This window comes from Zosterops lateralis (assembly GCF_965231275.1).
Source record: "Zosterops lateralis genome assembly, chromosome: 5".
NCBI lineage: Eukaryota > Metazoa > Chordata > Aves > Passeriformes > Zosteropidae > Zosterops > Zosterops lateralis.
This window is the reverse complement of record NC_139766.1, coordinates 2,484,948-2,506,068: the sequence shown is the minus strand read 5'-3', so window position 1 is coordinate 2,506,068 and position 21,121 is coordinate 2,484,948. Positions and strand designations below refer to the sequence as shown.

At 68.6% G+C, this 21,121-nt stretch overlaps 4 protein-coding genes across 4 annotated transcripts in view; 2 read left to right on the top strand and 2 right to left on the bottom strand.

Moving 5' to 3' along the window:
* The window catches only part of LOC310909195 (dedicator of cytokinesis protein 2-like), a 44,100-nt gene extending 43,131 nt beyond the window's left edge, over window positions 1–969 (bottom strand). Inside the window, exon 1 of the mRNA XM_083860790.1 lies at window positions 907–969. Within this exon, the coding sequence (XP_083716916.1) occupies window positions 907–946 (40 nt within the window). The 5' untranslated portion in view covers window positions 947–969. The remainder of the gene's footprint in view (window positions 1–906) is intronic.
* A 2,120-nt stretch (window positions 970–3,089) lies between these two features.
* On the top strand, window positions 3,090–8,490 carry DQX1 (DEAQ-box RNA dependent ATPase 1). The gene is made up of 11 exons (XM_083862494.1): window positions 3,090–3,432; window positions 4,424–4,617; window positions 4,819–5,194; window positions 5,379–5,618; window positions 5,905–6,004; window positions 6,106–6,261; window positions 6,430–6,621; window positions 6,713–6,838; window positions 7,399–7,589; window positions 7,671–7,861; window positions 7,935–8,490. Exons 1-11 carry the CDS (start codon window positions 3,151–3,153, stop codon window positions 8,110–8,112), a joined length of 2,226 nt encoding a protein of 741 aa, XP_083718620.1. The 5' UTR covers window positions 3,090–3,150; the 3' UTR covers window positions 8,113–8,490.
* A 2,192-nt stretch (window positions 8,491–10,682) lies between these two features.
* LOC310909967 (interleukin-12 subunit beta-like) lies at window positions 10,683–12,043 on the top strand (the record flags this gene model as incomplete). The annotated part of the gene is made up of 5 exons (XM_083862354.1): window positions 10,683–10,812; window positions 11,024–11,132; window positions 11,216–11,397; window positions 11,498–11,646; window positions 11,903–12,043. 5 exons carry the CDS (start codon window positions 10,683–10,685, stop codon window positions 12,041–12,043), a joined length of 711 nt encoding a protein of 236 aa, XP_083718480.1.
* A 2,133-nt stretch (window positions 12,044–14,176) lies between these two features.
* TLX2 (T cell leukemia homeobox 2) lies at window positions 14,177–19,219 on the bottom strand (the record flags this gene model as incomplete). The annotated part of the gene is made up of 3 exons (XM_083862353.1): window positions 14,177–15,588; window positions 16,014–16,251; window positions 18,838–19,219. The coding sequence occupies 3 exons, from the start codon at window positions 19,217–19,219 to the stop codon at window positions 15,372–15,374; spliced, it is 837 nt and encodes a 278-aa protein (XP_083718479.1). The 3' UTR covers window positions 14,177–15,371.
* Window positions 19,220–21,121: the final 1,902 nt, after the last annotated feature.

The following is a 21,121-nucleotide window of genomic DNA, read 5'->3' as shown; positions in this document are numbered from 1 at the left end:
GCTGACCCTCACACCTTGGGGCACCAGGAGCCCTGACATCCCACAGGACCCCTCCCATCATCCTGAACTCCCCACGGAGCCCCTGAACCAGCTGGGACCAGCAGCAGCTCAGCCCTCACTCAGGTGCTGCCCAGGACCCTGCAGAGGCTCAGCCCTCGCTCCAGCACTGCAGAGAGTGAAAGGGAAGGGTGGAGGAAACGGCCCCACAAGAAACGGGAAGAAGCACAGGGCTGCCAGAGCCAGCAGAAGCTGGGGGTGCTGCAGGGAGTGGGGGTGCTGCAGGGAGTGGGGGTGCCCAGGGCTGGTGCAGGGCATGGGGAGCCCGAGATGGGAGTGCTGCAGGGAATGGAGGTGCCCAGGGCTGGTACAGGGCACGGGGAGCCCGAGCTGGGGCTGCTGCAGGGAATGGAGGTGCCCAGGGCTTTGCCATCACCAACACCGAGGCAGCTGCAAAGCCCCAGCTGGAACCTAAAGAAAATTACTGGGGTGTCTCAAGGCTCCCCCAGAGCCTCAGCAGCTGAGCTGAGCCCAAAACCACAGCCTGGAGGGAAGCCAAAACACCTCCCCAGTGCTTCTCACCCCTACCACTCCCGGCATGTGGGTCCTGCTGGCATCTGTCTTGCTTGGTCCCCTTCCCCGAGCATTCTGTCACCAGCCCTGCAGCCCCCACTCCCCATGTTTGTTCCTGCACCAGCACCAGCACTGCAGGGACCTGGCCCCCTCCCGCATCACCTCACAATGGCACCAGCTCAGCACCACTGGTGCCATCACCCAGCTGCCACCACCAGAGCAGGGCGGGGGGAGGAATGCCACCTCACCACAGATGTCACCTCACCCTGAGCACCCCATTTCACCAGCCCTGTGCCCCTCCAGCCGAGTGCCCAGCGCCAGCAGCCCCCCACTCACCCACGCCATACTTCTCCTTGGTGGGCAGCCAGGGCGCCATGGCCACCGGGACACCGGGGGACACCGGGGCTGTGCCGTGGGGACCGGGGCGCTGCAAGGCCACTGCTGGTTCCTCCTGTCACACTCCCCGTGTCACGTGTACCCCCAGCTTGTGAAACCTCCGCTTCCTCCAAGTGCTCCGAGCGCAGGGGTCCCACCCCACCATCCTGTCCCTGGCACAGTGTGGTGGGGATGGACCCCCAGGCCACCCACACCACCCACCCAAGGGGTCACTGGCAAGATGGTTCTGGTCACTGGGGTGGGGCATGTGGTGGCTCCTTTGGGTGAGCCCCCCAGGGCTGGAGCTGGGAGCGTGGAGTGCTCAGGCCACAGCACACACAGCCCAAGACAAGACTGCTGGGACAAGGTTTCTGCCACCGTGGCTGGGTCTGGCTTGTTCCATCCTTCAGTGCACCAGGCCCAGCTGTGCCAGCGCTGGCTCCGAGCCCTGTTTGGCTCCTGCAGCACCAGGAGAGCTCGTGGAGCAACTGCTCAGCACCACTTCCTTCCTCCTGCTGGCTGCACTCGGCTGTCCGGCTCTCCACAGGGATGGGGGCTCGGCCAGGCCCTCACCCCCTCATGGCCACGCTGTCCTGGGACCCCCTGAGCCCCCCGAGTGCTGCTGCTGCTCCCACGGATTGACACATCTCTCTCCATCAGCCCCTTGGGGCCAGCACTCCTCCCCTGCATCCCCAAACCCTCCTGCAGCCTGAGCCTGCTCTGGGGCCACCCCCAGCCCCAGGGGTCACCCCCAGCCCCAGGACAGACCCTCCTGACCAAAACCCGGCGTGGGGCGGTTCCCGGGGCTCTCGGAGAGCAGGAACCGCAGCCGCGGCACTTCCCGCCGGTTCCCGATTTCCTCAGGCACCGCTCGGTCCCCACCCGGCGCTCCCCGGTGCGCGGCTCTGCCCCGGCGGGAGCTCTGGCCGGACCGGGCCGTTCTCCGGTCAGGGAGCTCCACCTGCCGGTCCCGCCGGGAGCCGCCGCCGCCGCGGGAGCTGCTCGGGGTGCGAGACACCGGGCCGGGATGTCCGGCACCGGGATCCCGGCAGCGACACGCCCGGTGCGGGTACGGGATGCCCCGCTGCGGTAGCAGGATGCCCGGTAACAGTATGACCAGCACCATTCCGGGATGCTCCGGTACGGAAGGACCGACACCGGTAGGGGATGCGCGGCTCCGGTACACCCGGCAGCGGGAGAGGATGTCCTGCAGGGGGATGCCCGGCACTGCTACGGGATGCGGCAGTACAACATGCCCGGCTCTGCTACGCCCGGTCCCGTATCGGGATGCGAGATCCAATACGGGATGCTCAACACCAGCACCGGGGTGTCCGGTACCGGGAACCGGGTGCAAATGAGCGCTGCGGGCGGGCTCGGGCAGCGGAGGGCACAGGGCAGGGCGGGGCCGGGGACAGGAGCGGGAGCGCTGCCGGTGAGTGAGGCCGGAGATCCCGGCGGGGCCCGCCCGGTCCCGTCCCGCCGCCACATCCGGGCCCCGCCCGGCGCGGGCGCTGATTGGCTGCCGCCGCCCGGGGGGGGCACGTGACGACGCGCTGGGAGGTCACGTGACCGTGTCCCCAGGCCGGGCCCGCGGTGGCGCGCGCAGGTGAGCGGCGGCACCGGAACCGGAACCGGAACCGGGGCCGGAACCGGGACCGCGGCCCGGGAGAGTGCGGGGGGACCCGCCCCTGACCCGCCCCCCGACCCGCCCGCCCGCTCTGCTCCGCTGGGGTCCGGCCCGGTACCGGTGCTCAGGTGCCCGGTCCGGCCCGGCCCGGCCCGGCCCGTACAGGTGCTCCGCTGACCCGCTCCGGCCCGCACCGTTCGGGACCGACCCTCCCGAGGTGTCCGTCCTGTCCCGCAACCCCCGTACCCCGCCTCGCTCCGGTCCCCACGCACAGCCCTGTCCGGTGTCCGCACTCCGCTCGGTCCCGCGGGGCTCTCCCGTTGCCCTTTCCCCGGTTCCCCGCCCGTTCTCCCTGTCCCGCACACTCCGGTTCCGTTCCTGGTCTCCGCGGCCGTGTCACCCCTCCGCGCCCCTGTGCCCGCACCCCCCGGTACCGCCGGTCCCCCCTCCCCGCGGACGGGACGGGACGGGACGTGGCGCTGCCTCTTCCCGGGCTCCCTCCCGGGCCGTAGGCGAGGGTGGGTCAGCGCCGGTGCCGCTCCACCCCCGCCCGCCCTCGCAGCTCCGCTGTCCCCGCCATGGCCGGTTACGGGGCCCCGGGTCCCCTGCCCGGGCCGAGCGGCCCCGGCTCCGCGCTGGAGGAGGAGGAGGAGGATGAAGACCCGTCCCTGGGCGGCCACGGCGACCTGGAGGTGAATCCGTACGACGGGCTGCCCTTCTCCTCCCGTTACTACGAGTTGCTGCGGCAGCGCCGGGAGCTGCCGGTGTGGAGCACCAAGTACAGCTTCATGGAGCACCTGGAGGGCAACAGCGGCATCGTGCTGGTGTCCGGGCCCCCCGGCACCGGCAAGAGCACACAGGTGAGGGGGGCGAGGGGGGATCCCGGTGGGACACACGGACAGGGTGCCGGGCCCCCGGGAAGGTGCAGGGAGCCCCGTGGGGTGGGCGGGCACCGGGATGTGCCGGGGCCGGTGCTGGGCTACGGGCAAAGCTCTGCCACGGGAGGGGGGGAGAACGGCCCATTCCCGGAGCCAGGCACGGTACAGGGACAGCGGCAGGGCCGGGCTGCCAAATCCCTCCCGGCTGCCCCGGGGAGCTGGTCGCAGCTGCTGGTGACACTCGGGGACGGCACCTGACAGACTTTGACCGGGGAAGGGATTACAGGGAGCGGCGGCGCCGCTGCGGGGCCGGAATGGGCTGGGTCCCCGCGGGCTATCGGGGTGTTTACCCTGGGTTCGAGGTGCTCAGCCAAATCACCTCCCTGGGTGTGACCTGCTGAGCTTCTGGGCTGGGCTGGCACTGCCGGGGTTGGGGAGCAAAGCTCCTGTGCGGGCCCCAGGGCCGGTGTTTTTGGGTGCAGCACCCTGCCTGCAGTCCCTGCGGGGCCCTGGGGACACTAAGGCACAGGCACTGCTCGTGAGGGGCTCAGAGGTGACAGGAGGAAGCAGGACTCAGGTCCCTGGTGCCAAAGGGATATCTGCGTGGCCTTGGCACTGTCCCACACTCTCAGGCCAGGCACTTGGCCAGCAGCTGCTCCTTGGTGATCCCTTCCCTGTTTCTCTGTGGGGTTTTCCCGGCCATTGTCCCGTGTCCCTAATGTGAGAGCAGGGTCATGGTGTCCCACACCAGGTCAGGAAGCTGCAGGTGTGGGGCCGTGGTGCTCCTGTGGGGCTCAGAGGTGACAGGAGTGGAGAGGGACAATCCTGCCTGAGCTATGAGTGCCCCTGGACAGCCCCTGGCCCTGGAGATCCTGCAGCCAGATCCATGGGGAGGGTCCCTATGCTCTTTGGAGATGCACAGCAGGGAGGGGACAGTCCTGGAGCCACACTGTCCCAAATCCTGTCCCCACAGATCCCTCAGTGGTGCGCCGAGTACGCCCTGTCCATGCGCTTCGCCCACGGGCTGGTGGCCTGCACCCAGCCCCACAGCCTGGCCGCCCTCAGCCTCTCCCTGCGCGTGGCTGACGAGATGGACCTGAACCTGGGCCACGAGGTGGGCTACTGCGTGCCCCACGAGGACTGCTGCACCGCCGACACCATCCTCAGGTACGGGCAGGGATGGCGGGGCCCGCGCTGGGAGCGCAGCGCCCTAATCCCTGAGCTGAGCTCCACCTAATCCCTTAATCCAGCCTGGCCTCGCTGGAAAGCAGCACAGGGCTGCTGTGAGGAGGGGGCTGCTGTGAGGAGGGGGCAAAGCATTCCCCCCGCCAGCCAGGGGTCTGTGCTGATGGGGTGGGCCCGTGGCAGGTTCTGCTCGGATGAGATGCTGCTGCGGGAGATGACGTCGGACCCGCTGCTGCGGCAGTACGGGGTGGTGGTGCTGGACGAGGTGCAGGAGCGCACGGTGCCCACGGACGCCCTGCTGGGGCTGCTCAAGGACGTGCTGCACCAGCGCCCGGCCCTGAGGCTCGTGGTGGTCACCTCGCCCGCCCTGGAGCCGCGGCTGCGAGCTTTCTGCGGGGACCCCCCCGTGGTGCGGGTGCTGGGGCACGGCTCCCCGCCACAGCTGCTCTACCGGGAGCCGCCAGCCCACGGGAGAGTGGCTGCTGCCTGTCAGGCCGTGCTGGACATCCACCGGCGCCAGGAGCCTGGCCATGTTCTCGTGTTCCTGGCCAGCGAGCAGGTGGGCTGACAGGGGGAACAGGGTAGGGGAGGTTTGGGGTGTCCCTCTCAATGGAGAGCCCAAAGTGTGGCTGGGGGAGCTGGGACTCCTTTGCAGTGGGACATGAGTGCAGCACCCTGACCTGGGAATGGAGATGCTGCAGGTGTGTCAGCAAGTGTCATTTGTGCTCCCTTGTCCTGCCCAGGAGATCTCTGAGTGCTGCAGATCCATCCAGACAGAGGCCATGGCGCTGAGCCCGGCGCTGGGCCCGCTGCTGGTGCTGCCTCTGCACCCCGGTGTGGGCCGGGCTGCACAGAGACTCTACGAGGAGAGCCCCGAGGAGAGCCGGGAGCGGCGTGTCATTGTCACCCACTGGCTCGGGGACTCGTCCTTCTCGCTGGGCACCGTCCGCTTCATCATTGACTCGGGGCTGGAGCTGCGCAGCGTGAGTGGGATGGGATGGGATGGGATGGGGTGGGATGGGATGGGATGGGATGGGATGGGATGGGATGGGATGGGATGGGATGGGATGGGATGGGATGGGATGGGATGGGATGGGTGGGGGTTCTGGGTCTGCCCTAGGGTGTGGTGTGCTGTGGGATCCTCTCTGCTGTGATGTCCCACGCTGGGAGGAGGGGTCTGCTCCAGGGAGGTGGCCCTGCACTGGCAGGTGAGGAGCCTTAGGGGATGGCAGGGGTCCCCTGCAGTGTCCCACTCACAGCCTCCCACAGGTGTACAACCCCCGCATCCGTGCCGAGTCCCAGGTGCTGCGGCCCATCAGCCGGAGCCAGGCTGAGTCACGCATGCAGCGAGCCGCTGGCAGCCCCCCAGGTGACACCCCTGTCCCTCAGGACTGCCAGCCAGCCCCTGGCCCAGCACCTGCTTGTGCCACTGCCCTGTCCCTGTCCCACCTCATGGCCTCTGTCCTGCAGGGACCTGCCTGCGCCTGTACTCGGAGGCCTTTGAGCAGCGCCTGCCCCCCAGCCCTGCACCCCACGTCAGCGAGACCAGCCTGAGCCGCCTCGTGCTGCTGCTGAAGCGCCTGGACATCGCTGACATGGGCCAGTGTGACTTCCTTGACCGCCCAGGTAGAGCCCACAGGGGCCAGGCATGGCATGGGAGGCTGGAGCAGAGGGACACAACAGGGCTGCCATGGCTGTGGTCATCACTGTGGCCTGGGTTGTCTCTGGAGAGGGACTGGGGGCCTGGCAGGTGCAGGACAGAGTGGGCAAAGCTGCCTGATGTCCCCACCCCAGCCCCTGAGTCACTGATGCAAGCGCTGGAGGACCTGGACTACCTGGCAGCCCTGGATGATGACGGGAATCTGTCGGAGGTGGGAATCATCATGTCAGAGTTCCCCCTGGACCCGCAGCTGGCCAAGGCCCTCATTGCCTCCTGCGAGTTTGACTGTGTGGAGGAGATGGTCAGCCTGGCTGCCATGCTCACAGGTACCGTGTGGGGGGCATGGGGTGGCCCTCAGGAGCCAGCACTGCTGGAGAGGTGCTGGGGGCACAGAGTGACCGCCCTGCCCACCCCCAGCATCCCCCTGCTTCGTGCCCCTGTCCACGCACCTGGAGGAGGCCGTGGCCCTGCGCCGGCGGGCGCTGCTGCACCCCAACGGGGACCACTTCACCCTCATCAACATCTTCAATGCCTTCCAGCAGCGTGAGTGTGGGCAGGGGCTGGGGGGCTTACACCTCTGTGGGCATCCCACAGATCCCTTTGTGTTGCCTGTATCCCCTGCTCCTCCTGGTGTCCCACACCCCATCATGTGTCCCTGCCCCAGAGCTACATTCCTGACCCCATCCCAGTGCCCTGGGGAGGCTGGGGGAGGATCTGGAGGTTCCCAGCTCTAGCCTGGGGGCTGTGCCTTCTGCTCAATCCCTGTCACCACTGTGTGAAGGGGTCACAGACGAGGGGACCAGCAGTGCTTCCATTGTCTCCAAGTCCCCAGCCCAGCGGGCTCTCTGCTCACCTGTCCCCATCCCCATGGCACCACTGGCCTGTCCCCACATCACAGCCCCTACTGCCCCATCCTTGTCCTGTTGCTGACCCCGCTATCCCAACTCTGTCCCCACTGCGCCATCCCTGTCCCTACATCATGGACTCTGCTGTCCCATCACTGTCCCATTGCTGCCCCCACTATCCCATCTCTGTCCCCATGTCACTGCCCCCGCTGTGCCATCCCCATGCCCACATCACCGACCCTGCTGTCCCTCCTGCAGATGCGGGGGACGAGGGCTGGTGCCGGAAGCACGGGCTGTGCTCGGAGGCGCTGCGCCTGGCGGGCACCGTGCGGGCCGAGCTGCTCGAGGTCATGCGCCGCATCGAGCTCCCGGTGTCCCCACCCGCCTTCGGCTCCGACGCCAACGCCCTCAACATCCAGCGGGCCCTCATCTCCGGCTACTTCCTCAAGGTGGGCCCAGGGTGCTGCAGGGAGTTATGGGGGTGCTATGGGGGTGTGACAGCCACCCCATTCTCTCCTGGTGCTTCTCAGGTCGCCCGAGACATCGATGGTTCCGGTAACTACGTGATGCTGACGCACAAGCACGTGGCACACCTGGCCCCCGCCAGTGGGTACCTGCTGCGGCCACCCCCGCGCCGCCTGCCCCCCTGGGTGCTCTACCACGAGTTCACCATCTCTCAGGACAACTGCCTGCGCGTGGTCTCGGAGATCCAGCCCCAAATGTGAGGGGACGGGGAGGGGACAGGTCCTTACAGGGAGTTCCTGGAGCTGGCTGACCCCTCCCTGTCCTCACAGGCTGGTGGAGTTGGCCCCACAGTACTACCTGAGCAACCTGCCGCCCAGCGAGGGCCGGGACCTGCTGATGGAGCTGCGGGAGAAGGTGGTGGCAGCAGAGGAGGCGCCGGCAGAGCCGGAGCTGGCAGAGGCAGCCGGCCGCGAGGATGAGCACGGGGACGTCTGTGTCCTGCAGTGAGCCGGAGCACCGGAGCCCCGCGGTGGGGCTGCCTGGGCTTGGCCATGACCCTGGGGACAGGGGAGCCCCGGGGAGGCCCCAGGGGGGCTGTGTGGCTGCAGGGGCTGTCCCAGGTCCCAGGGAGGTGCAGGCACTGCTGGCACTGCCTCAGCGCTGCGCCGCCGTCAGTCGCGGGCCAGCGGCCGTGGGACCACCCCGGCACCTCAGAGCGTGGATTGGGGAGCGCTGGCCCCCAAAGTGGGGAGTCGTGTGGGCTCTCCCCACTGGGCTCCTTCACCCCGTCTTTCCCGGGGGTGCTGTGGGGCTGGAGGCATCGCCTGTCCCGCTCCCCCCGTGCCCAGGGCCGAGGGGCCACGCACGGGTCCCTCCTGTATAAAGTTTTGTGACCTTTGCTCCTGGCTTCGTGTCCGTGACTGCAGAGAGGGGTCCAGCCAGGGTGGGGTCCATCCTGCTGAGGGTCGTCGCCACAAAGGGGTCCAGCCGGGGTGGGCTCTGTCCTGCTGAGGGATATCACAGCAGAGAGGTCCAGCCGGGGTGGGGTCCATCCTGCTGAGGGATATCATGGCAGAGGGATCTGGCCGGGGTGGGGTCCATCCTGCCGAGGGACATCACCACAGAGGGTTCTGACCAAGGTGGGCTCTGTCCCTGCTCCTTCCACCTCCCGGGATGGTTTCTGTCTGGTCTCACTCCCCTCCCACCCTTGTTTCGGGTGCCAGGCTGGGGTCCCCACTGTGCTGAGGGCATCCCTGGCCTTTGCATCAGGACTTCCCCTCCGTCGTTGTGGTTGTTCTGCAGAAACCAAGGGGAAGCTGTGGTTGGCGAGGTGGGGGCGAGCAGCTCCCTGAACCTGCTGCCAGCGTCTGCTTCCCCCAGACAGGGCAGGGCACGGGGGTACCCCTGGGAAAGGCATCTTGTTACTCCCTCCCCTGTCAGAGTCCCCTACAGTCCTACAGCCAAGAGCTGAGCTGCTGCATGGGGGCCTGGGGGTCCCAGCTCACCCTCCCTGCCCGACAGGCCACGTATCAGGGCTTGGCTCTGCTCTGCCCAGAGGTCCCACCACCCCGTCCTGGCCGCAGAGCCTCAAAAGGTGAGAGCTGGGCTCCCCCAGCCTCCCCCGGCCCCCACTTCCCCTTTGCTTTCTAGGAACTTCAGAAAGTACGTGAAAGGGTACAGCGCTCCCCTCCCCAGGGTGGGGTCTGCTGTGTGCCCTCAACATGGGCTGGCAAAGGGGCAGCTGGTGACCATGATGATCTCTGTTCCTACGTCCTCATCTCTGGCAGCATCCCATGGGAAACGCAGTGGCCCGAGGAGGGGAGGGGAGGGAAGGGGTGAGACAACCTGTGCCAGCCTTGGGGCATCACCCTGAACCTCTGTGGAAACCCTCCTCTCTCCTCAGGGACCCACTACAGCCCACCCAGAGGGGCCCAACCTTAAACTGCCCCTCTCCAGACCCCCAGCACAGGTGCTGACAGACCTCACTGGTCCCCCCACCCCATAGCAGGGCACTGCAGGGGTCCTGTGCAGCACACAGTGATGTGCAGACCCTCAGGTGGTGCAGAAGCTCAGGACCCCTCTGAGAAAGCTGGGACCACCCAGAACCCAAACACCATCCCAGATGCCCAGCGCTGCCCCTCGCCCTGCTGTTCCTGGGGGGACCCATCCTCGGGCATTCGGGGCAGGGCAGGGGGTGTCCAGTGCCCCCTGCCCTGGGAAGTACCGGCGGTGAGTCCCGGGGATGGGTGGGTGGGTGGGTGGGGGGCCGAGCATGGCTCCCATTCTCCAGTTCTGAGAATTGTGATGCTGCTGTGGCTGCACCTTGGGGCAGCCCCATGGAGTCCAGCCCAGTATAAGACCGCAGGCCCCGGCCTTGCCGAGCCCACCAGAGAGACACAGGCCAAGGTAAGCTCAGACTGGGAGGTTTGGGGGGGTCTCGGGGGGCTCCTGCTTCAGGTGCTGCTGCCAGGGCTGGGGGCTCTGCCGTGGCTGGTCACACTGGCTGTGCCACTCTCCTGGGTTATGTCCAGCTGGGGCTGCCCTTCCCCTCCTTTTCCCTGCCCAGATGCTGGTGCTGGTGGGACTGGTGCTGTTCCTTGTGCCTGCAGAACCCCTGACTGCCTTCCCCCCAAAGTGTGAGTGCTGCTCTTGGGGCACGGGGCCTTGAAGGGGGGACCTTCTGGTTGGGGCAGCTACAGGAACTGCAGAGAAAGCAGAGGGAGTGGGGGACATCCCAAACCCACATCCCTCTGATAGGGGTTGGGACAGCTCTGCTGGAAGATTGGAGGGTGGGCATGAGGGTGATGTGGGGTGGGTATGGGGTGATAGAGTGGGGGGGACGGATGTGGAGTGCAGGAGCAGGGTGAGGACTGTGGGCCAGGGTGGTTGTGAGGCCAAGGGGAACCCAGCCCCATGGTGGATTTGGGGACCATCTGCCCCCACCACAGCCCATCTCTGACCACGGGCTCTGCCTCACACCTCCAGTCCAGGTGGGGAAGATAAACCAGGATGTGGTGGTGCAATGTGACACTTCAGAGCAGCACATCTACTGGACACTGAATGGGGAGGAGGAGCCCATGGCAGAACTGGTGCCCGAGGGCCAGAACCTCACCATCATCGGCTTGGACCTGCCAGCCACTGGCAACTACAGCTGCTGGGCCGGCCCCACCCTGCTGGACACCACCTACGTGGTGGTCACCGGCACCCGTACGGAGGGGCAGGGCTGGGGCAGCCACGGGCGATGGGGTGCAGGGGGTGGAGGGCTGAGGATGAGGAGATTCTCGTGCCCAGCCTGTGGGGCTCCACCAGGCAGGGCTGTGGGGCCAGGGGAGAGCCCCATCAGAGCCACGCAGGGAGGGGGCACCGCTCATACAGGGGCTCATACAGCCCCTGACCAGTCACCCTTTGGCTGCCTCAGGTGAGGAGGAGATCAACGTGTCCTGCCAGGCCGAGTCATACAACGGCTCCTTCCACTGCTCCTGGCCCGGGCCACCCTCTGCCATCTTCCACGCTCGCCTCACACGCAGGTGGGTGCCCTGGGACCCCCCAAACCCAAACCAGCACTACAGCCACCCAGCCCTGAGAGCTACTGACACCTCCCTCCCCACAGTGATGGCTCCTTGGGGCCGTGGGTGCCGGTGGCCAGTGACCGTGGCTGGTTCAACACCAGTCTGGCAGACCCCTTGTTCTGCCCCTTTGGAGAGGAGCTGCACCCGCTCCAGCTGCACCTGGAGGGGCTCTCGGACACTTCCTACCTCAACCTCTCCAGGCATTTCTTCCTCCGTGATATTGGTGAGTGCAGGGCAGGAGCAGCAGGGTGGGGATGTCCAGGAGGTATTGGAGGCTCCAGGGGAGGGTCTCAGCCCCTGTTCTGAGCCCCCTCTGTCCACAGTGCGTCCTGATCCACCCCAGGAGCTGATCCTGCAGCAGCGGGGGGAGCAGCTCCACCTGGCCTGGGCCCCCCCGGCCTCCTGGCTGCTCCCCAAATCCTACTTTGCACTGCTCTACCATCTACAGTATGAGCTCCATAACGGCACCCAGGTAATGAGGGGGGTCCCTGCCCAGAGGGATTCTGCAAAGCCCACCCCATGTCCCCACCCTGCCCCATCCCTGACTCTTCTCTACTTGGGAAGATGCTCAGCCATGGCCCCTCCTCACTCTGCTGCTTCCCTTCTTGGGATAATGAATTGTCGCCCCGGGCTGTCACTCCTGCTCCCCCCCAGCGCTGCTGAGGCCAGGGGGTGCTGGTGCCCCCCTCCCGAGGGTCCCCCTAGACCATGCCCTGCCCCCTTTGCAGGTTGAGCAGTTTGTGGAGGGCGTGGAGGAGACCCCGGTGCAGGCGGGAGCGCGGCGGGTGCGGATCAGCTGCCGGGACCCCTACACTCCCCCGGCCTGGAGCCCCTGGAGTGCCTGGATGGGCCTGGAGACACCCCAATAACAGTGCCCTTGAGGGTGCTGACCCCACAAATGAGAACTTCTTTTCCCCAGAACCCGCATCCCTTTACAGCTCAGAAAAGGATTTTTCTCCCTATTAAAATACTGGGATTGGCTTTGCCACCACAAACACGGGTCAGTGTCTGTGTGGGAAGGGAGAGCCCCCCCCAGTTCCCCGAGGGGCTCCTGGCTGGAACAAGACTCAGCCCTGGGGTCCATCCGCATGGCTGGGACCATGCTGTCCCCAGCTCGGGGACAGGCAGGATAGAGGGTCCCCACAGCCCCACCCAGCTACACCCGGGTTCCCTGAATTTCCCCAATCCTCAAAAACCCCTCCCAGCTCTGCCTCCTTTCTGGGAACTGCGATGGGACAACGCTCCCAGACACAGGAGGAGCAGGCAGTGACCAAGTCCTGAGGGCAATAACACCCCGTCCCCACATCCCGGGGAGCAGGATCCCATCCTGAGCCCCAAAGTGCCGGGTCATCTCTGGGGGAGACCCCACCATGTGCCCCCTCAGTGTCCCTGTGCAGTGCCCATCTCGAGGGAGGGAGGGAACCCACCCCTCTCCATGCGCCCCCTTCCTACGGAGCCTCCCACGCCCCCGCCCCACCACAGACCCCCGGGGGCGCTGCCCAGCCCCTTCCAGACTCCGGGTGATGCCACGGGGCTTTATTGAGGTGTTTCCACGCGGGTCTGGGCCGGGACCCCCAGCCCGGAGAGGCTGGTGAGTGTGTTTTCCCACGGGCGCTGCCCTCCCGGGGGTCCCGAGGCGGGCGGGCACGCAGAAATCCGGGGGACCCGAGGAACCGGGGTGCACAAGGACCGGGGCTCCGTGAGTCCAGAGAGGTCCAGAGGGTCCCAGGGAAGAACCGTGGCCCGGGGAGCAAGAATCGGGGGTCTGGGGTCCGGCGGAGGAACCGGGGTCTGGTGGTGGGGCTGAGGATCCGGTCCCGGGACCGGGGGTCCGGTGGTGACGGCAGGGCCGGGGTCCGGTGGTGGGACCGGGGCTCCCGGCTCCGGTCACGGCGGGGCCAGGCCGCCCAGGCGCAGCTCCTCGCTCTCCAGCATCTCCCTGGGAAAGAAAGGCCGGGCTAAGCCCCTCGCCCCCCGTGCCCCCCGCGCCCCCCTCGCGTACCGGTACGCGGCGATCTCCGCCTCCAGCGCCATCCGCAGCCGCAGCAGGGCCGGGTACTCCCGCAGGCACCGGGCCATCTCCGCCTCCGCCGCCCCGATCTCCCGCTCCAGCTCCGCCACCCGCTCCTGAGCGGGGCCGTCAGCAGCGCCGGGGTCCCGGGGCGACCCCCGGCCGGACCCCCGCACACAGTGACCTCTGGCCCGACATCCTCCCCACAAGGACCCCCGCCCGGACCCTTCCCCAGCCCAGAACCGACCCCCGACCCGCACGGACCCCATCCCCGCCCCGAACCCCACCCACACCGAGTCCCGGCACCCCCGGCCCGACCCCCGCCCGCCCGGACCCCTGGAGCTCCGCACCGCCCCCCACCCCACACGGACCCCCTCCCTACCCGCACCCCGAGGCCCCCACCCCACACGGACCCACGGGATCCCCAACCCCGCCCCGACACCCACCCACAGGAACAGCCCGACCCACACAAACCCCACATCCCAATCCCACCTGAACTCCCTCATCCCATCCCATCCCATCCCGCCGCCGCTCCCGCTCCCTCCCGGAGGCCCCCCCATCCCCATCCCCATCCCCATCCGGACCCCTGACCCCCGCCCCTCCCCATCCCCATCCCCCCCCTCTCCCCATCCCTCCGGGCATCCAGCTCCAGCACCGCCCCCCCAAACATCCACCCCCCTCCTCACATCCCAGCCCCCACCCCCGCTCCCTCCCACCCCCCAGGCACCCCCCGGCCCCTCCTCATCCCGCACCTGGTACTTGGCCAGCTCCCCGCTCCGCCGGTCCCGCAGCCCCTCCAGCTGCCGGTGTAACGCGCCCACCGCCCCCCGCAGCGCCTCCACCTCGGCGGCTCGGGCTCTCAGCAGCCTCCGGTAACCGGCGGCCTCGGCACGGGCACGGAGCACCGCCTCGCCGCCGCCGCCCCACCGGCACCGGGGCCGGCCCTCGGCCGCGCTCATCCCGGTGGTGATGCGGTTCCACCCCTCCGCGTCACGGAACCGCAGCCAATCCCGCCGGTACCGGGTGTCCGACTCCTCCCGGTAGGGAGGAGAGGGGGAGCCGGCAGAAGCCTGTCCCTCAAAAGTGGGGTGAGGGGCTGCAGCATCGTGGGTAGCGCCGGGGCGGGGGGCAAGGTCGAGTTCAGGGTCAAGGTCACCGCTGTTACCCCACCCCCCCCATCCCCTTCATTCCCTCCACCATCACCAACCGAACCTGGAGTCGGGCTGGATGGTCCCGGCGGGGGAAATCCCCACTTAGGGGCTCACTGGGGAGGGGGTGCAGAGATTTGCCAGAAGAGGGGGGGATTCAGCCCCTCTGCACCCCACGAGTGTCCTGTGGGTCACACCAAGGCTCAGTCTGTGGAGGTGATGGCAGTCCCGGGGGAGTCAGGGACTGGTGCAATGGGGGGCACCCCGAGTCCATGGCAGGGGGCTGCAAGGGCATGTCCAGGCCCAGGGAGCTGACAGGACAGTGGGTGGGGGGCCGGGGGCCCAGACCATCAGTGTGTCCCACCTCGGGGTGGGGCTGGGGTGGCCAAGTCCTTCATCCAGCCCAGAGGACACAGATGGAAGCCGGAGGTGGCAAACTCCGACCGGGATAAGGCAAGTGGTGCGGGTGGTGCAGACCCTGCTGTGAGGGTGGGGGGCTTCCAGCACCAAGAATGAGAGGTCCAGGTGGGCTGGAGGCTGTGGGGCCCAAAGGGAGCCAGCGTGACCCATGGAGCTGCTGGTGGGGGGAGCTGCAGAACCCTGCCAGGGCTCCCAGGGGTCTGGGCAGAGAGTTGCAGGTGTCCATGGGGTGTAGAGACTCAGCCCTGGGCTCCCACAGGCCTGAGCAGAGGGTTACAGACATCCGTGGGGTGCAGGGGCCCAGCCCTGGGCTCCTGGGGGTCAGGCAGGGGGCTGCAGAGGTCCATAGGGTGTGGAGACCCATCTCTGGGCTCCTGGGGGTTCAGGCAGGGGGCTGCCCACAGCAGTTCTCCAGGTGGGGTTTGGTGAAGCTTTGAGTCCAACCACAGGGGCATGGCCTCCCTCCTGGGTGGTCCTGGGGGGCTCTCTATGGCAGGGAGGGGGCTGCCAGTGGGGGCCTCCCAGGAAGCTGCAGCCCCTTCCCTGCCATGGTCCAGGCTCAGAGCCCACCGGGCTCCCTCCGCCACCTCCTGGCACGTCGGCAGCACCCAGGGGCCCTCACACCACAGAGGCCACCCCCGAGACCGACGTCACCTTGTTGTCCTCGGCCCAGGGCTGGAGGTTCTGCAGGGCGTAGAGCGAGGAGTTGTGCATGCAGAGCGGGTCCTGCGGCAGCGGCTGCGCCAGGCTCTTCTGGAAAGCCTCCTGCTGCAGGTGCAGCATCAGCCGGTTGGCCTGCTGCCGCTCCGCCTCGCGCTCCTCCGCCGTCTGACGCCTGCAGACACCCACCATTGGCACGGGACACCTGCAGCTGGCACTGCCACACCTGCCACTGCCCCACAGCGCTGTCCCTCGTCCCCTTATCACTGCCATGTGCCACTGTGATACATCCCCACAACGCCACCACGCCTCACCCAGCAGCTATAGGGGAGGCCACGGTGATGGGCAGCCCATCCCATTCCATTCATCCCCAGTCCATCCCAGTGCCATCCTCTCCCAGAATGAAGAGCTCGCTGTGGGGTTTGGGGCTGCCAGGGGGGTATTGGGGCGTCTGTGAGAGGGATATATCGGGGTGGCTGTCAGAGGCATATATTGGGGTGTCTGCCAGAGGGATATATCGGGGTGGCTGCCAGAGGGATGCAGGGGTTGGGCTGCCAGAGGGAAGTGAGCACCGTGGTTTTGGCAACTACCCCCCATTACCTCCACTTAGTGCGGCGGTTCTGGAACCAGGTCTTGACCTGGGCGTCTGTCATCTTGAGGGCCTTGGCCAGGGTGGCACGCTCGGCCGAGGCCAGGTATTTCTGGCGGTGGAAGCGCTTCTCCAGCTCGCAGATCTGCACCCGGGAGAAGGACGTCCGCGGCTTCTTGCGCTTGGGCGGCGTCCGGTTCTGGTACGGGTGCCCGATGCGCCGCGTCACCGCGAAGGGCGACAGCGCAGCTGTGGGGACAGCGGGGTGAGGGGGGCTGCTCGGGGTGACCCCGGCAAAGCACAGCAGAGCAGGACCCTGGGGGGATGCCAGGGGGCTCAGGGCCATGGGGATGGGGAGCTCCAGGGGAGCCACCAGTGCTACCTGGGGAGGGGGACACTCAGAGTCGGCCCCACCTGCTCTCACACTTTGGGGACATGGAGGCAGCTCAAGACATGATGAAGGAAGACTCATCCCCTTTTCTACCCCACGGCACAACTGTTCCCCCAGCCCAGCGGTCGGCACTGGAATGTCGGGGCAGATGGGCTGGCCCGGTCACAGGACTGATGTAGAGCCATCAGGTCCAGCTGCACAAACCCACCCGCTCCTCACACCGAGCACTGCCGCAGCCCCCGAGGAGCCTCAGCGGCACTGCAGGGGCTGCCCAGCCCTGCCAGCGAGGGGATGGGACCATGGAAGCTGTTTGGGAGGCAGACAGTGTCCCTTTCCATGTGCCAGCAGTGCCTGGGCTGGCCACTGCCAGGGGCTGGGGAAGGGGATGTCCCTGCCCAGCTGAGGTGTGAGCCAGCCCTGGTGAGGCCAATCCCCAGAAAATGCAGGAGCTGCAGAGAGCAGCAGAGCAGCGAAGCAGCATGGAGGAAAGTGAAGGCTTGGCAGGGTCAGCCCCCAACACCTGCACCCCTCCCACTCTGCCAGCGGCCTTGGCCAAGCCATGACCCTACGGCACCACATCCCCATGGCACCATGGCAGCACAGCCATCACCAGGGCCAGCACCTCGTGGGCAGGGCTGCACATGGCCAAGACCATGGGTGGCCATTGAACCCCAAACCCCCACGGCACAGGGATGTGGGGCACAGCCCACAGCACCCCAGGGACCCCCTGGCGCCCACAGACCCTCCCTCCCACCCACGCCCAGGAGGCCGCCTGGCCGCCGGCGGGGGCGGACACGGTTGACGCAGGTGGAGCTGTGCAGGCAGGGGGACGGAGGCCCCTGAGCCCCCTGAGCCCCCTCCCCGCACGGGGCGGCCCCTCGTCAGGACCAGATGCCTCCAGCCCACAGCCCACCCCAAGGCCAGCGGTGCTGAGTGATGGCTGCGGCTGGGAGACCCCGTGCCGGGGAGGGGCTGCCCCATCCACCCAACGCTGGCGCCAGGCAGGAGACGAGGACGTCACCCGCCACCCCTGCGCGGGGACGGTGCTTCGTCACCGCTGCCATGGCGGGGTGGGCCGGGAGGCGAACGCGGTTCTGCTGGCGCCCGGGTGGGACCCTCACGGTCCCCAGCCTCCCACCCCACACTGCCCCATCGCCCCCATGGCCGGTGCACGGCCCCCAGCCCCACAGGGCCTCCAGCCTTGTCCCCCATGCGGCCTCACACTGTGGACGTGGCAGTGCCGCCATCTTGGGCGGGAGCAGAGCTGAGCCAGGCCGGGAGTCCCCAGCGGCCACACACGGTCCCAGTGCCCGGGACCCCAACCTCAGCACCCCTCCTGCTTCTGGGGTGCAGCAACCAGCACCCCCACCCCAGCACTGCTGCTCAGCCCCCACCACAGCACTCAATCTAGCCACACCAGCAGCACCTCAACCCTCACCAACACCTGCCTCGCCACAGGCCTGCCCTGGCCTCTCCCACAGCGCTGGCACTCCGTGTTCCACACTGATCCCTGCACGTTCAGATCTGGGATCCCACCCCCAGACACCCCACAGTTACCCCTTCACCACCACCCCCATCATCCGGGGTTCACAAGGCCGGGGCATCTGCTCTGTGCATGGACGGGCTTTGTCCTGCACTGCCCGGCGGGGCAGGATCCCCCACCCTCCATCGTGTCCCCACAGAGCCCCCACACCACAACTCACACCCTGCAGAGCCCTCACTGCACTCTCCATTCCAAGGGAGCCCTCACTCCGCACCCCACAGAGCTCCCACCCCACAGCCGGGCTCCCCAGAGCCCCCACACCACAACTCACACCCTGCAGAGCCCCCACCGCACTCTCCATCCCAAGGGAGCCCTCACTCTGCACCCCACAGAGCCCCCACATCACAACTCACACTCTGCAGAGCCCTCACCGCACTCTCCATTCCAAGGGAGCCCTCACTCCGCACCCCACAGAGCCCCCACATCACAACTCACACTCTGCAGAGCCCCCACCGCACTCTCCATCCCAAGGGAGCCCTCACTCCGCACCCCACAGACCCCTCACCCCACAGCCCGGCTCCCCAGAGCCCCCAGCAGGTCCCTGTTACGGTGGGACAGGGTCACCCCAAACCGGGGAAGGGACCAGACACGGATGGAGATCGAGACCGAACCCTTCTGGGACCCCTCGGGCTCCACCCGGAGCCGCCGGACCCTTCCCGGTGCCGCGATGGAGCCGCCGGTGGCCGCGTCTACCCCGAGCAGCTTCCGCGGGCCCCGACGGCACCGAGCGAGGACCGAGCGCTGCGGGAACCTGTGGAGCGCACTGTCCCCGCCATCCCCGTCCCATCCCCGCGCCCGCCGCCCCGCAGTGCCCCCGACGGGACCCCGGGAGCGGCCGGTGACCCCCCGGAGCCGCCAATAGCCGCCGGTAGCCCCGGAGCCGCCCCGCCCGCCCGCTCACCTGAGAGCCGGTCTTTGGCGATGCGGCGCGAGGTCTCCATCCAGGGGAAGGTGAGGCCGGGCAGCGCGGGGCCCGGCGGGGGCGCGGCGGGCGCGGGGGGCGGCGGGGCGGGCGCGGGCCGGTGCGCCGGGACTCGGATCACTCCGGCGGGCGGCGCGGCGGGCGCGGGGGTCACGTTCACGCTCACGTTCATGCTCATGTTGAGGTTGTAGGAGCCGAGCGGACCGCTGGGGCCGTAGCCGCCGCCGTACAGCCCGTAGTCGGGCTCTGCCGCCGCCCGGTGCGGCCCCGTGGGCTCGGGGCCGCCCAGGATCTGGTCGATGCCGAAGCTGATGGGCTCGTGGGGCGCGGGGGGCCCCGGGCCGCCGCCCTCCCGCTCCATCCCGGCCGCGCTCAGAGCCGGCGGGGCGCGGGCATGGCCGGGGGGCGGCGGGGGGCGGCGAGCGGCGCGGAGCGGCCGGTGCGGGGCGGGACGCGGGGCGAGGCGCGGGGCAGGTGCGGAGCGCGGGTGCGGGCCCGGGGCAGGGTACGGGGCATGGCTCGCAGCCGCCGGCGGCCCCGGGGCGGGAGCGCGGGTGGGCTGCGGGCCCCGGCGGGACGCGTTTTTCTGCCCCGCTCCATCCGGACCGGCCGAACTCCCACCGCCCGCGCCCTGATTGGCGGCCGCGCCCCGTGATTGACAGCCCTGAGCCCCGCCCCCGCCCCGGGACCCCCCCCGCCCCCGCCGCTCCGGGCCCCCGCCCCGGCTCCGGGACGAACGGACGGGGCCGTCGGGTCCCGAGCGCCCGCGCCCCGCACGGCCCCGGCCGCCTCCCGTGCCCCGATGTGCTCCGGACCCGTTCGCCCCGCCGGGTCTACCGGAGCCGCTGTCGCCTTTTCGCGTCCCCGCAGCCCCGTCGGTGTTTCCAGCCGCCCCTCCCGGGGCGCACGGACCGGCCCCTGCCCCAGCGCCGTTACCGGGGGCCGCACGGACCGGCCCCTGGCCCAGCGCCGTTACCGGGGCCGCACAGACCGGCTCCGGGGGTGCCCAGGGTTCACACCGAGCCCGGTTCCCGCCCAGCCCACCCATACGGGAGCGAAGGGATGTGGCGGCCCCGGAGCGGGGCCCAGGGGTTGTTCCAACCCGCCGCTCCCGGGACACGGATCCCAATCTCCTCGAGCCACCCTTGCCGGTCGCTGGGATCTCAGTTCCCAAAAAACCGCCTTTCCCGGGACACCGACCCCACGCCGAACTTCATTTCCCGGGCTGTGAATCCCCTTTCCCCGGGACCTGCCGTTCCCGGTATCACGGACCCCATTTTCCCCGGAGCAGATTGTTCAGGGGGATGGAGTCCGACACTCCCGGCCCCGCCATTCCCGGAGACAGATCCCGGTTCCACACCCGCCGTTCCCTGGGATGGACCCCTGTTCCCCGTCCCGGTCACAGAGCCCGGCCCGGCCCCGGTAGCGGCCGGTAACGGCAGCGGAGAGCGGCACGGGATGGGCCGGCTCTTCCGACGACTATCGCGACAGCGATAGCGGGTTCCCGGCGGCTCTGGGGCGGGTCACGGCCCCGGGACAGGCGCTGGCGGGGCGGAGGCGGCCGCCCGGGCACCCTGGCGCCACCGGTCTGGGGCAAATGACATTACCGGGGCCTGCGCCTGTAAATCACGGCGGCACCGGGGGCTGCAGCTGCCGCACCGGGGGCACTGCGCACCCAGGGGCACCGGGGGGCACCGGGTGGTCCCAGGCTCCTCGCAGTGTGGGGTGCCCGTCCCTGCAGCCGCAGCTCGGCCGGGGACACGCCTGTGCCACCCTCGGCTGTGCCCACGTCCCATCGCAGCACCGCGAACGGCCGAGCTGCCCCTCTCCACACCCGGGGCACCGACGGAGCCTCCTGTGCCCTGGAGGAGAGGGGGACACAACACCGGGGACACAACACCGGGACCCTGCCCTGCAGGCGCCGCGGCTTTCTGGTGTTTCCTGCAGCCCGGCAGGTGCCAGGTCAAATCCCAGTGGTTTTTCCATTGGGAAAGAGCCACCGGCTGTGCTGTGAGCCCCTGGGGCGCAGCCATGGCGGCGGCAGGGGCAGTGACAGCGGTGACAGTGGCGGCAGTGGCGGTGACAGTGGCAGTGGGAGGAAATGGCCGGTGCCGGAGGAGGAGGCGGCAGCAGGTTAATTGAACCCGGAGCAGGAGGCAGATGTTGCCGTGCCCAGGGGCTGGAATCTGCCGGGCTGGGAGATGGATTGGGAGGCTGTGACGGGGCCGGGGGCGATGCGGGCTCACCCGGCGCCTGTTTGCGC

Coding starts and splice junctions, on each gene's coding strand:
- DQX1 (XM_083862494.1), top strand. CDS start 3,151: ATGGCCGGTTACGGGGCCCCGGGTCCCCTGCCCGGGCCGAGCGGCCCC. Junction 5,619..5,904: donor CGGGGCTGGAGCTGCGCAGC/GTGAGTGGGATG, acceptor AGCCTCCCACAG/GTGTACAACCCCCGCATCCG. Junction 7,590..7,670: donor TCTCCGGCTACTTCCTCAAG/GTGGGCCCAGGG, acceptor GGTGCTTCTCAG/GTCGCCCGAGACATCGATGG.